Source organism: Mobula hypostoma, chromosome 3 (genome assembly GCF_963921235.1).
Source record: "Mobula hypostoma chromosome 3, sMobHyp1.1, whole genome shotgun sequence".
Lineage (NCBI taxonomy): Eukaryota > Metazoa > Chordata > Chondrichthyes > Myliobatiformes > Myliobatidae > Mobula > Mobula hypostoma.
In genome coordinates, this window is record NC_086099.1 from 24,611,690 (window position 1) to 24,626,675 (window position 14,986).

The window sequence follows — 14,986 nt, forward strand, 5'->3', positions numbered from 1 at the left end:
ATCCAAAGCAACACACACAAAATGCTGGAGGAACTCAGCAGGCCAGGCAGCCTCTATGGAAAAAAGTGAAGTACAGTCGACGTTTTGGGACGGGGCCCTTCTTCAGAACTCAAGCATTTTATGTGTGTTGCTTCACAAATAACAATTGTGTATTCAGGTACGTTTGAATTACTTACTTTCTGTACTTTAGCCAATTCTAATTTTAATACCATTTTTCATGTTACATATATTTCAGAAGTTACGCACATTCGCTGAAACCAACAAAAGCTGAAATGAAGCAAAAGTTTGGCACAATCTTTTACGCACGTTAGAATAACTCCGTTTTTTTAAACTTCAGAGTGCCCTCACCCTATATTCCTCCTATTTTGTTACCTCTATAGTAACATCTAATATAAATATGGACGTTAATATTCTTTCTACTTCACTTTTCTCTGATGCACTTCCTTTCAAAATTGTATCGCTTTTGTAGATTACTTAAGGAAAGCAATGCATAAATTTCCTTATTAACCCTGAAACTTTAAATTTAGTTCACAAGATAGAAGCTGCTCTGTTTATGCGGAAACTCATTTCCTCAGCTTTCCATTATTGACTCCATTCCAATTTCAAAACCCCTATCCTCAGATGCATAAACATTTTAAATATAAAAATCAAACTCAAAAAAGTAGAAATGATTAAGCATCCACATTTTTATCCCCTCTCTCCCCAGAGATACTTTTGACTTCATTATTAACATTGCGGCCAAGACGTCACGCACACTACAGTATCTTACAAGTGTAATATTGTTCATATGTAAACCTTATAGGCAAGAAATTCAATATTTAAATCATAATGAAGTCCCGTGTGGTTCACCAGTAGAATCTCCACAGGGTTTTTTTTTGTAGGATTGCTATTTCCAGCAATATTAGGGTGGAACAGGTGCCTAGACCAGATGAGGCTCAGCCAAGGCATCTGTTGATCAAGTGTCAAGGAAGACAATAAGATACTACTCCTTGGAGGGACTCTGAGCATTCAGTCAACTCTGGTCCAATGGAGTCTGAGATATCTGATAAGGGCAATGTTACATCTAGAAATTGATGGGCAGGAAGCGCCTAAAGTGGTCAGAATGGGTTCCTTTTATGAAGACCTCAGAGTAGAAATTCCACCGCCTCTGTGGCTTAATGGGTGACAGATATTCTCAAACTATGCTGCTTAGAAACAGATACCCCAACTGGGGAAAACACGCACTTACCGCTGTCATGCAGTGCCCTTCTGAATCTTGTACAGTGCCTATAAAAAATACTCACCCACCTCCCCCCCCCCCCCCACCGCATTGGAAGTTTTCATGTTTTATTGTTTAACATTGAATCACGGGGGATTTAATTTGGCTTGTTTGACACTGATCTACAGAAAGACTCTTTCGTGTCACAGGAATGGCTTATTCCTGTGTAGCTTTGGCTTTATGCTTGGGGTCATTCTCTTGTTGGAAAACAAATTTTCTCCCAAGTTGCAGACTGCATCAGGTTTTCCTCCAGGATTTCCCTGTATTTTGCTGCATTAGTTTTCCCTCTACCTTCACAAGCCTTCCAGGGCCTGCTGCAGTAAAGCATCCCAAGAGCATCATGCAGCCACCACCGTGCTTCACAGTAGGGATGACATGTTTTTGATGCCGTGCTTACACCAAACAGTGTTTACTTGGATGACCAAAAAGCTATATTTTGGTTTCATCAGACCATAGAACCTTCTTCTAGCTGACTTCAGAATTTCACATATGCCTTTTGAAAAACTCTAGCTGAGATGACATGTGATTTTTTTCCCCCAACAGTGGCTTTCTCTTTGCCACTCTCCCATAAAACTGCAACTGGTGAAGCACCCTAGCAACAGCTGTTGCATGTCAGTCTCTCCCATCTCAGCCACTGAAGCTTGTAATTCCTCCAAAGTTGTCATAGGTCTCTTGGTGACTTCCCTCACTAGCCCACTTCCTGCATGGTCACTCAGTTTTTGAGGATGGTCTGCTCTAGGCAGATTTACAGCTGCGCCATATTCTTGATGATTGACTAAATTGTACACCAAGGGATATTCAGTGACTTGGGAATCTTGTAACTATCTCTTGTCTTGTGCTTTTCAATAACCTTTTTGTAGAGTTGTTTGGAGTGTTCTTTTGTCTTCATGGTGTAGTTTTTGCCAGGATACTGACGCACCAGCAGCTGGATCTTCCAGATACTTTTACTACAATCAATTGAAACACATTGCCTATACACTAGTGATCTCTATTTAACTAATTATGTGACTTCTAAACCAAAATGGCAGCACCAGTGATGATTTGGTGTGTAAAGGGCTGTTCACTCACGATCCCCATGCAGTCTGACAGCGCTTGAGCAGTTTTGTAAAAAAACAGCTGTGGCCAGATGCGCAAAGCTGATAGACCTATCCACCCAGACAAGGTTATAATTGCCACCAAAGTTGCATCTACTGAATACTGACTTTAAGGGGGTGTGTAATGTTTCTCACCATTGGATGCCACCCTGGCTGAAGAGGAATATTTGTGTATCTATGCACTTGTAATGCTACTGTTACACTAATTTCTCTTGGGATCAATAAAGTATCTAATTATGCAATCAATTATGTATAATAATTAGAATAAATTTAGAGCAGTCTGTAAAAATTTGTTTTCACTGACACAAAGGTCTTTTCTGTTGATCAGTGTCAAAAAAGCCAAATTAAATCCTGTGATTCAATGTTGTAAAATAATAAAAAATGAAAAATTCCAAGCAAGAATACTTTTTATAGGCATTGTAAAACCTCAGTACCAGAATGTTAAGTGGTAAAAGCTTGAACATGCATTGCTTTCAGAATTACCATTCCTAGTCTGAATCCTTTGAATATTTCTTCACCCTAGTCACTAGATCCCTCCTGTATTACATAATACCTCAATAGGCATCGCATAATTTATCATGCATGGATACATCAAATTGAAAGCATTACATTTTTATGTATCTTTCAGATTGTACAGAATGCAATGGGTGCAAACACCAAATACCACAATACCAAGCAGCTCAAATCTACTTCAGTTCACCATTATTCAAAACCAGTTTAATTACATTTTCACACTTTTCAGATGACCCCCACTTTATGGCCGGCCGGTAGACCATCTATAAATTTGCTGATGATACAACCATTGCTGGTAAAGTCTCAGGTGGTGATGAGAGGGCGTACAGGAGTGAGATATGCCAACTAGTGGAATGGTGCCGCAGCAACAACCTGGCACTCAACGTCATTAAGACGAAAGAGCTGATTGTGGACTTCAGGAAGGGTAAGAGGAAGGAACATATACCAATCCTCATAGAAGTATCAGAGGTGGAGAGAGTGAGCAGCTTCAAGTTCATGGGCGTCAAGATCTCGGAGGATCTAACCTGGTCCCAACATATTGATGTAGTCATAAAGAAGACAAGGCAGTGGCTATACTTTATTAGGAGTTTGAAGAGATTTGGCGTGTCAACAAATACACTCAAAAACTTACATAGTTGTTCTGTGGAGAGCATTCTGCCTGCTGCATCACTGTCTGGTATGGAGGGGCTACTGCACAGGACCGAAAGCTGCTGCAGGAGGTTGTAAATCTAGTCAGCTCCATCTTGGGCACTAACCTACAAAGCACCCATGACATCTTTAGGGAGCTGTGTCTCAGAAAGAAAGGCAGCGTCCATTAAGGACTCCAGCACACAGGGAATGCTCTTTTCTCACTGTTACCATCAGGTAGGAGATGCTGCTAAATTAACCGATTTCATGTCACATGCTGGAGATAATAAACCTGATTCTGAAATTCATTCTTACAGAATTCATACCCAACATAAAAATCTGTGATAAAAATCACATTCACTCACAGAATCTGTTAAATAAAACAACATCCCCTAATGTGTTTCTTGAGACATGTGCTCATGATGCAGTTCTGCTGGAAATGGAATCACTCCTAAAATGTAAGGGTCCCCTGTACAGAGATTTGCATATCTATTGATGGTTAAACCATTTCATTTTGTAGCTGTTTAAGCAAATTCTGTCCAATCCTGAGCTGCTATCAACTACAGTAATTACTTTATCAGTTCTGGCTTAAATACTGAACCTATTTAACAGATGAAGATTTTAGCCAACTGATTACAACAGGAAGCAGGACAAAGGTTAAAAAGAAATGAGAATAAAAGCTATTCCAACAGAATCAGTTTAACTAGTTGTTAACTTAAACAGACACATTAGTCATTATAATTAAGCAAAAACAAACAAATGATTTTATTGTAACAGGTGCAATTCAAGTCAGCATAACTCAATGTTCTTATAAAAACTACTATGAATGCAATTTAAACAGGTGGGGCCAACACACTGAGAAGACCAACTCCACCTTGGTAGGTACATAGTACTTTTCTGAACACAATTATATTGGGAAAATCAAGAAAGTAACACACAACCCTGACCAATCACTTGTGTAATTTCAAAGAGTTGGAAAATTATCCCTCCCTTTAAACCCCATTTAGCTCTGCAGTGAAAAATGCTGTAACAAAATGTAAATGATATTTAAGTAGCCAAGTACGTAATCATTTGTCAGAAAACAAAGTTTTCCCATTTTAACTTTAATTCAGTCTTTTGATAAAATGAAACTAGAAGTCAATTTGTTGATTTATAGAGGCAGCACTGATACATCCAATTATAGCATCACTGAGACAAAGTTGCATTTATTTTATAGATTACAAGAATCTGAAAAAGCAAATATCTCACATTGGCATTCAATTCAGTGACCTACACTAATTCACCTTTGGCTTAATTTCCAAATCATGTCTGTGCCGAGATACTATTAATTAAGATCAACAATCTGATCTTCTGAATCATAACAGCAATGAAAGCAATCACAGAATGTACAAATAAGATATACAACTCTTCAGCAAAAATTCAGCAAATTGACATTAAAGACAAAGTCCAATCAAATTGCTGCAGCTTTATTTAATTTACCATATTTCAATACAGATCAGAAATGTGGACAAATATGGTGAAATAATACAAAAGGCATATTGAAAATATTAAATTAGGCTAGTACCTCATGAAAGTACTGTAATTAAGAGTCCTTAGAGTGGTATGTCTAGCCAGTCAGTTTTCAGATTAAAATTCCTGAATAGCCAACACTTATACGGTTATGCTGTTTCAGAGACCATAGAAATGGTGAACAGTGGACCAAATGTCAGTCTTTGATCATATTTTAAACCAACTGCTATTCAGTCAACTAAATGGGGCCAGTTTCCTATAGTCTAACCAATTATGTAGCTATTAAAACTTCACACAAGTCCAACAAAGCCTGAAAAATTCATAGCTAAATTATTCCAGCTATGGATTCCACAAAAGCACAGTTAGAGTACGTGGAGAAGCTAAACATTACCCACCCTCCTCCATTCTAACAAAATGCGTATCTGGATCATAAGCTCACAGATGTTCTAAAGTACAGTACAACTACAGCAACGAAAATTTAAACAGTCTCACTAATTTAAACCCATAGCATTGTTAACATGCATTTTCAGCCCTTCTTGAAAACTCTTTAGAATGGATTCAAAACACAAGAGCAGATCTCAGACAAGTACGTTTTTGATAGCTTATTCAAAATGTCAACCTTCTAATGCAAATCTGTTTAGTGAAATCATTTAAACGGCTCCTACCATGGACAGCAAAAGATGTTTAATTCTTCCCTTAGATTTTATCAGGTTCATTTTCCAGAAGTTGACGGCGAAAGACGGTCCCAAGTGGAAACACTGAATAACAAACACCCCCTCCCCTTCCTATAGCAGGGCACTGAGGAAAACTAGCATCTGAATTTTGTTGTGGGTGAGTGAGATCTGCTCAGCTAACAGCACCAATCACAAATTAAACCATGGACTTCCTGGCTTGAAAACTTATTGCAACACTTGGGATGGATTTACCCACAAGGGAAAGCTAAAATTGTCAATCTGATACAGCCAGAGATTTCAGCAATTGGACCCCTAACAGAAGATCTTGATAAAGCAACAAATTCATGAAGCTGTTTTCAAAAGTACTAGCTGGGGATAATATACGCAACAGTTTAAAGACATGATATGGCAGTTGTTAACCATCAAAAAACATTTTTCCACACTAAAAAACAAATCTCATATTTCTAGAGTACCCCTTAGTGATTTTAAAAATGAAAGCGTATGTGCTGCATAAACAAAACAGTCACATGAACAGTACAAAGCTTAATTCCTTTTAGAAAACAAATGTTAAAGATAGACAGTTTCAATGACGAAAGCAGGGTACGTCTTCAGATGGACACTCTATAATTTTTTTAGTGCATCATCAATGTCAGGAATCATTTCCTTCAGTTGATTCCATTGGTCTGGTAATAGAGAGATTCCTAAATTTGAAAAACATAACAAGTGTTAGCAAGACTACAGAACAAACAATTAAAAAAAAACAGCATTTTATAATTATTAACCTCAATCAATTTTCCTTCTGGAGGCATTACATTGAAATAAGAAAAAATTTCAAGTGAAAATCTCCTCTACAGCAGCTTGCTAATTTGCTTCTCATTATGCTAGGTATTGCCACGTACTTTCAAAGCAAAGTGGATCCAAATGCGTCCTCAGCTTAAGAGGACAGAATTGGACCCACATTGGCAAGATGCCGGATAAAAGTTTATAATGGCAACAATTTATTATATTTATTATCCAAACACCTCAGCTAGTTTAAGGTGGAACAAAAGTAAAAACTCTTTCCTCCACCCATTAATCAGTTTGCACGAGAAAATGTCAATTTATGATCAAACAATTCTGATCACTACAAAGACCCCTTCTCACAGAAGTAATCAAGAAAAAAAGGCACATGGAAACAACATTAAAATTAAAATTAGGAATGCACACTGACAAGACAGTCAGTATTAAGTAGCAGCCTTCAAGGAATTAGGTCCTTGGGGAAAATAATTTACAAATATGACAAAACTGCAAGAATAGATTAAAATGTGGCAGTTGCTATTTTTACAATAACTAGCTAATAGAACAGAACAGTGATGTACGCTGCTAGCTTATGGTTAAGATCTATGATATCAAAATACGTTAAGTTTATGGTGCAACACTAGTTCTCTGATGGACAATTCTACACATACAACCTTAATGTAATCCATTAGTTTAAAGTTGCACCTATGTTACTAATTTTGCAAATATTTACCTTTTTTTCCAGGCTTCATTTCACCATCTTGGTTCATCCAGTATTCTCTGACATCAACTAAGGCTTTGCCCTTGAACTCACGCACACTGACATACCTCATCTTGCCAATCTGTTAAAGATGCAGCTGAAATTAGTCCCAATTATACAAGAAATCACTCTTCTCACAAAGCCCAAAAACCAGGGTAATAACCAATGGTTTTGGCATCCTGTATAATTGAGGTGAGCAATTTAGTTTCTCAAGCACACACTGAAAAGAAACACAGCTGCCTTCACCAAAAGATACTGTATAATTAAGTAATCATATACAGGGAATGCAAAGTAGACCCAATTGTATAGTTCCCACTTTCATTATAATGCTACAAATATACCTTAAAATTGGAAGTACCAGAATTTTTTAAAAATAATTAAGCCAAATATTAGCATTCCATTTATATAGGCTCAAATTTTGGTTGGCATGCCAGCAGTATCAAAAGGAATTCCCAGTGCTTCCTCTCACAATTAGTAGCAAATTTGGGATTATCATTCAAATGTGGAAATTCCGAATATGCAGGCTGAGTCCAGCTGGCAATTTCCCAGTTGCATTCGACTACTGGAACACAAAAAGGCAAAGCAGGAGCTTGCCAATTCTACTCTTGACTCCTAAGCCAAAAGAGACCTGATGCAGGACATGAAACACCAGTCACTTGTGTGGCCAACAGGAAGAGGCTCGAATAAATTACATTCTTAAAACCATGCTTGCTTTAATGTTTAACTGTTTTGGAATAATTTTAATTTGAATTTACTTTAATATTTTAATTATTAGTCTTTGTGCAGATAGTTACCATCCAGTGTCCAAGGTACAAATCAAATATTGTAAGTAAACTGCATAATCTTATGATAGGCTATTACTCCCTTAACACTCCACAACAACTCTACACTAAACCAAAGAGGAACTAGCTCTGAAAAAGATGAGTAATCTTGATCAGTGGCTCCCCGAGTGATTTTTTTTATTATTTCAAAATATACTTTATTCAAAAATTCAAAAATAAATATATACAATAAACCATTCAATAACTTTTCATCCTTTACATACGTTTCCATTATACTCGGTACATATCCGTATTTTTAGCCACCCACGTGGCACTCCAGTAGTTCAGCTTAGCATATCATTGTTGAGGGGTATACTCCCCGCCCACCGACCCCTCCCACTCCCACGGGTGGAGAAACCTATACTGTGGTCCTCCCCCACCGGGCCCTTGCGGTGGCTGCACCGAGTTTCAGTGCATCCCTCAGCACGTACTCCTGCAGCCGAGAATGTGCCAGTCGGCAGCATTCTCCCACGGAGTGATATCAGTTTCTAAAGGGGCAATAAAAATAAAGTAGGCAGTGGGAGCTGGGTGCTCAGTAGCAGGGGTGGCAGCAAAGGGATTACAGGTTTAATTTAAGGAATGAATTACTCATTATAAATGCCTCATAATTACACCATAAACTACAGGAGTAGAATTAGGTCTTTTGACCCATTAAATCTACTCTGCCATTTCATCATTTATTTTCCCCTCAGCCCTAATCTCCTGCCTCTCCCCCCCCCCCACCCACTGTATCCCTTCATGCACTGACCAATCAAGAATCTATCAACCTCTGCCTTAAATCAGTGATCTCCAACCTCCGGGCCGCGAAGCATGCAGTGGTACAGCGGTAGCCGGTATGCACCCAGCACATCTTTAAGAAAAAAGTCCAAATAAACAAGCTAATTAATTAGGTGCCTCCCAGCACGTAAATGTCGGCCCAGATCAGAGGCGATTGTCGATTTCACTTGCTTTCTGGAATTGACAATCGCCTCTGATCTGGGCCAACATTTACGTGCCAGGCAGTGTGGAATATCTGAAATATGGATTTGATATCACTGAGCAACCAATAACCAAAATGCATTGCTGCAAGTTTTTTCAAATGAGGCAATAAAATGCTCAAGTGAACAAGAACTTGACTTATTGCAGTCACTTTGTGAAGACTTTCAGAAATGGAAAACACTTCAAAGCAGTGCCAGGACTTTACAACCCAAGAGACAGTTTTGCATGCTTCATACAACATTTTATTGCCCACTGCCAAATCCGGAAAGCCCCACACAATTACAGAACTGATTCAGCCAGCAGTAAGGCAAGTTCTGAGTACAGTTTGCTTTAATAACCAGACAAATAATGAAAGTGATTCCACTCAGTGACAACACTGTTCAAAGATGGAATAGATGAGATGTCTGAGAATGTGGAAAACACATTGTGCAACATACTTAAAACAAAAGAATTTACTCTGCAGTTGGATGAGTTAACTTTGACAGGCAATGAATCTTTGCTTCTTCATTATATTCATTTCATAAAAGATGAAAGCATGGTTCAAGAAATGTTATTTGCAAGGGGACTAGAAATAGAAACAAATGGGAAAGTCAATATTTCAAGTTGTTGAGCATTTTTCAAAAGAGAAGGATATTCCGCTCACCAACACTCTTGATTATGCAACAGATGGGGCACCAATGTCAGGACAGCTCCGCCGGGCTATTACTTTCTTGGAAAAAACTGTATGTAATATATTTACCATTCATTGTGTAATTCACAGATAACATCATCACAAAAAATCTATAAGTGATCGACTGCATGAGTCATTAACTACTATTATGACAGCGGTAAAATCGTGCTTAAAATTCTCGACTATTTTGAGAACTTTGTATAGAGAATGATGAAGAGTTTGAACACGCAGTTGCACACAGAAGTCAGATGACACTGATAAAATTCTTTGAAGACTCAAATGCTTCATTCAGTAATCAACTCAAGAATATCAGGCATGACATTGTTCATTTGTCAGAATTATTCACAAAGTTTAATGAAATCCATCTTCAAATGCAAGGAAATGATGTGAATCTTATCAAAGACAAATCAGTCATCTCCATAATTCTGTTGAAGTTAACCCTATTTGAGTGTAACAATGGCCCTCATGACCTTTACTAAATTCCAAGCCTCTGAGTTGGAAGAGAAAGAAACACCACAGGATAATCTTCAAGTATACTGTGCCAACCTGAACAAGCTATTTAAAAACATCAGAGTGATTTCAGGATCTTCCCTTGATCTCAATTCCAGATAGGCTAATAAATCTATAAATCCATTTCTGAAGACTTATAATGAGGAATTAACAGGAAGTAATGGAGGAAGAGCTGACTGTGCTATACAAAACTACTTAGAACTGAAGCCAAGGTTCAAATAAGATTTTGGTTGCAGAAAGAAATCTCTGAACGCTACCCCTGCACTGTGGAGAAAGGACAAGGTGTTCTTCATTGCTTTTCCAACATCATACTTAGTGGAGTGCGGTTTCAGTGCAATCACCTAACCTCTTCACAAGCAACAAAACAGATTGCAAATTTATGAATGTGGGGATCTGAGACTCCCTACTGAATGACATTCAGCCTGATGTACCAAATGCATCCATCTCACCAAAAGGTGACAAAGCAATGTAGTGAATAGATGGACTAATAATGTACACTCTCAAATTATTGATGAAAGTTGTTTTAATTGAATTTAAATTTTTAAAAAATTATTTGTACCTTTAAATAGATTTGAATAATTTTTGCAATTATTTGTCACTGCTTGCAATTTGCAGCTCCTATTTTCTCTCACTGTGCATCATAAATCAAAATTCTTTGTACTTTTTATGTAATGGCTGGAAAGGGAGGGCGGCTTTCAGAAGTGGCCTGGGAATCAAGATGACAGTAACCCGAAAGAGTCTGGGAACCACTGATTTAGATTTACTTGAGGTTGAAATGAGTCATATTTGCACCAGCTCGGTTACTTAAATATGCAAATAACAATCCTCCTGGGTATATGGTCACAATTTTAACCACTCTGATTACCAATGCACTCAAGCAAAAAATTTAAATCCTGTATCGGATCAAATGATTTACAGGATAATGTCAGCACATCATATTTTTAAAATAAACAAACACCTCAAATTTCAATTGGCAGGCCTTCACTGCAAAACATAGGTGTTGTTTGAAAAATGGATAAGACACAAGGTTCCACCACACAGCTCGTTTCTTAAACTGGACTCTAAAGCCAACTACTAGTAAACATCCAAGCTTCACTTAATAATAACCATATAAAGCTAAGAGTAAAATACCCTTATGCCATGAAGGAATGTCACATAGGTTTGATAAGCTGCATTTCTTGCAAACTAAACCAGTAGTTCCTAGTAGTCAGTATTTAGAATAAACCACATAGGTAGCACAGGGTCACAGTTAGTGGAGTTGCTGACCCCCAGAGCTCATTGTGTCAGTCTCATCCATGCTGTGACCACGTGGCTTTGCTGCAGGTGCTCTGTGTCCTTCCCACTTTCCAAAGACATGTAGATTTGTAGGTTAATTGGCCACTGAACTGTCCCCAATGTTTAAATAAGGGGAAGTTGATGGGGATTTTTGAAACAAGTGGGATTAATGTCAGAATAGTGTAAATGGGTGTATGGGGAGTCCCAGGGTAAGGAGCACCTCTGGTGAAGGGGCTTGTTGAGTCCATTCTGAGGCAGCTCACTCAAATTTGGGCCCCACTGGCCACCCAGCTATCACCTGTAACTCAAAGTAGCTGCTTCATGTTGATAGTGGCCACAGCCCAGTATACCACTTCAATCGGCGGGCTGAACTAGTTGAGGCCTCTCACCCCGGTGAGGTAGAGACATGCCCGTCCTAGCATGTGAAGTCAGCTCCAGTGGACAGGACGGATGGGATCAACACGGAGATCCAATGGCCAGGAAGGCAATTCCGCAACACTTCCTGGAGAGCAAAGGGCATGACAAGGCACAGAAATCACAGTCATCTACTACAACCAAGGAAGACCCCAGCTTGTGACAACCGGACTTCTGAGGTCAACAGAGTAGAACTGCCCCAGTGCAACAGCTTTTTCACTTTAAAAACTATCCTGCACAGGTCTCCTGTTATTGTTGGATACAACAGACAACCAACACCAGCAACGGTGCAAGTGGGTATTTGATGGTTAGCAGTGGCTCGGTGGCCCAAACAGCCCATTTCCACCTTATTCACAACATACTGATATATTTCAGATTTCTCGAAAGTACACACCTGAAATAGGTTATCATCTTTGTCACTTTTAGTACATTTTGAACCTCCAGAACTTTCTCCGCTCTTTTGCTTTTTCACTGGTTTCTCTGGCGCAGCCGCCTTCTTTCTCTTGGCCTGTAGAGAAAGTCCCGTTATAAAATAAAGTAGTCAAAAAAAAAAGGCACAGCTAATTTGCCATGTGGTGTAAAACTAGGTCAGACGATTATACAGCATCTCTTCCATTTTCAAGAAGAAATTAGACAGATCAGAATAAATTATAATTCTCACTTATGTCTGCTTTATATTGGATCATATACTCATTACACTCATCTAGAAAATTCTGAGTTTTCCTAATAAAGTTACATATTCAGACAAAAAAAAATAAAATGATGTATACTTCAGGTGTGGCAAATATCCTCACCTGGATAATGTAACTAACTTAAGGTCACAAGAAATATACATCAGCAAAGCTTGTGTGTAGATGGGAGAAAAATTAAAGAATAGATTAGGGGTTATGAAACTAGTTCAGCCAAGTGGATAGAATACCTTTTCTCCTGAGCCTTAACAGAAATCTAATATTTATAGATATAAATCATGGACCCCCAAAGATTAACTACAATAAAATCACGTTAACCTATTTAGTACGCAGATTAGTCCGAGACCAGGAATCCTTCTGAAGTCTTGTACAGCAATGATGAATTAGCATTGGGAACATTTTACCAGGTAGTAAAACATCTATTTTGTATTAAAATAACCCCAATTCACATTCACATCATCAACAATTTATGATTTGAGTGATGGCACATCAAATAATCCTGCCTTGAAATGAGTTGATTGTACTATAATCATACTGTATTACAGTCGTTACATAAATGACCTTTAAAGAGCTGAAACATCTTGAAGATATTTTAATACAAATAACCTGAAATTAGCAATCATACCCGACAGAGACACTTTTCACAATAACACTCCTTTTCTCCTACCTTTTGATCAACTTCACTATCCGATTCACTGTCCGAGCTTGTAGAAACAACTTCCCTTGACTTAGGCATCTGGGTATATTTTATTAGAAAAAGCATTTTTAAATTAACTTTCCAAAATTTGAAAAAAATTAAATATTTGGGAAGAACTTAAGGTTGACTAACAGCAAAATATAAAATGCGATTATAATATAGAACAACTGATGGAGATAAGTCTTGAAGTCCCTGGACCAAAATAAAACCACCACTCAGTACTTATTTTTCTGGACCTTGATATTGATATGAAGAATTTAGGAGTGTATGCTTAAATCAGAATGAGTAACCTTTCCTGCAGGGAAATATTTTTCACATCAATTTGCCTTCAAGATTATGTAGTGCCTTTAATATGGAAATTGCCATTATACTTGGAGGGGTGCTTAACCTTAGATCTATAAATTATGGCATTTGAAAGAAATCAACGATCAAATTTCAAGCTTTTATTCTGAAATATTATCACTTTACATATATGACTATTAAAACTATATATCAAAGGCACAATAAGAATGAGCCAATTCTTTCCTCTTCCCCCATATTCATATGTCATTGCAATTACTTTTGGCCTGCCAGTATTCGCCATTCATTTGAACAGGCAGAAGAAATGCATTATTCATTGTGGACAATTTCCCACTTTTGTTTCGTACACTTCTTGAAAGTAAGATGAAATTGCAAACTGCTAGTTTCATTGCCTCACTAATAAAACCCGTAACACGCGAGTGCCGAACCCAAGTGGCATAATCTGCTGTGAAAGTGGGAGTCGAGAGGAGGGGGACATAAAAATGTGCTGGGAGCAGCAGCACACGTGGTTGGGCTCGAGTACTGCGGGACTGTAATGTGGTCACTCTGACCTGGATGAAATCCCCGCCCGTGGGCACACGTTGCGTCTGAACGCCACCAGAGCACACACACTTATAATCCCTTGAAATGTAAGTGTGACCTGGGGTCCAAACAAGCACCATACATCCTCCCGCATCATTTCACCGAGGTGCCAACTGCGACCTATCGGCAGGGAAACCTGTGCCTTATTTCCCATTCCCCGGCTCCGCTCTCGGGCCAGCTCCCATTTTATTCAACGGAACGTACTTAGTCCGGCAGGAAGAACCGGAGGTCCCGCCCCTCTATCCAACTGATTGGCGGACCCACCCAGCAACTCGCAGAGCCACCGCTGCCATTGGCTGCGACCGCCTTTCAATTATCAACCAGTGCGCTGGTTTCCTCCCTCGTTACACAGGCCCGAATACATGACCAATGAAGGCAAATACAAATAAAACTCATGACGGGGCTTCAGTGGAAGAAAAGAACGAAAAAATTCCGCTGTCGCCTCTTTTCACGGAGATACATACCGTCTCCGACCGAGAGTTTCCGTGAGAATCCAACAGCGCAACAATGAAGCAATCAGCTTTTCCCCACGGCCGTGGCTCTTGCTATTGGGCTCCTGCTATTGCGTCACTTCCGACAGTAGTCCCGCCCATTTCCCGCCTCTCAATGGAAGATGACGGCACCTGTCTACGGGACAGAGACCAAGGTTTTAGCATCTGCCCCCTGGTGAAGAAAAGAGAAGGGCATAGCTAGGCCCAAGTGTTTACGCTGATGGCTATTAGTAAGGCAAATAGTTATGAAAGTCTGTAGACATGGACAAGACTTGATAGGTCGCCTGGCCAGTCAATAATTCAACTTTGGAAATCTGCTAGACTTCCCTGGAAAATTGTTTTTCTCA

The 14,986-nt window shown here is 38.9% G+C and overlaps 1 protein-coding gene across 1 annotated transcript; it reads right to left on the reverse strand.

The window, feature by feature from the left end:
* Positions 1-5,836: 5,836 nt before the first annotated feature.
* Positions 5,837-14,748, reverse strand: LOC134343889 (activated RNA polymerase II transcriptional coactivator p15-like). Its single transcript, XM_063042780.1, has 5 exons — positions 14,613-14,748; positions 13,237-13,305; positions 12,275-12,388; positions 7,186-7,294; positions 5,837-6,376 (listed from the first exon to the last, which is right to left on the reverse strand). The coding sequence occupies exons 2-5, from the start codon at positions 13,303-13,305 to the stop codon at positions 6,297-6,299; spliced, it is 372 nt and encodes a 123-aa protein (XP_062898850.1). The 5' UTR covers positions 14,613-14,748; the 3' UTR covers positions 5,837-6,296.
* Positions 14,749-14,986: the final 238 nt, after the last annotated feature.

Coding starts and splice junctions, on each gene's coding strand:
- LOC134343889 (XM_063042780.1), bottom strand. CDS start 13,305: ATGCCTAAGTCAAGGGAAGTTGTTTCTACAAGCTCGGACAGTGAATCG. Junction 12,389..13,236: donor ATAGTGAAGTTGATCAAAAG/GTAGGAGAAAAG, acceptor CTTTCTCTACAG/GCCAAGAGAAAGAAGGCGGC. Junction 6,377..7,185: donor AATGAAGCCTGGAAAAAAAG/GTAAATATTTGC, acceptor TTTCAAATTTAG/GAATCTCTCTATTACCAGAC.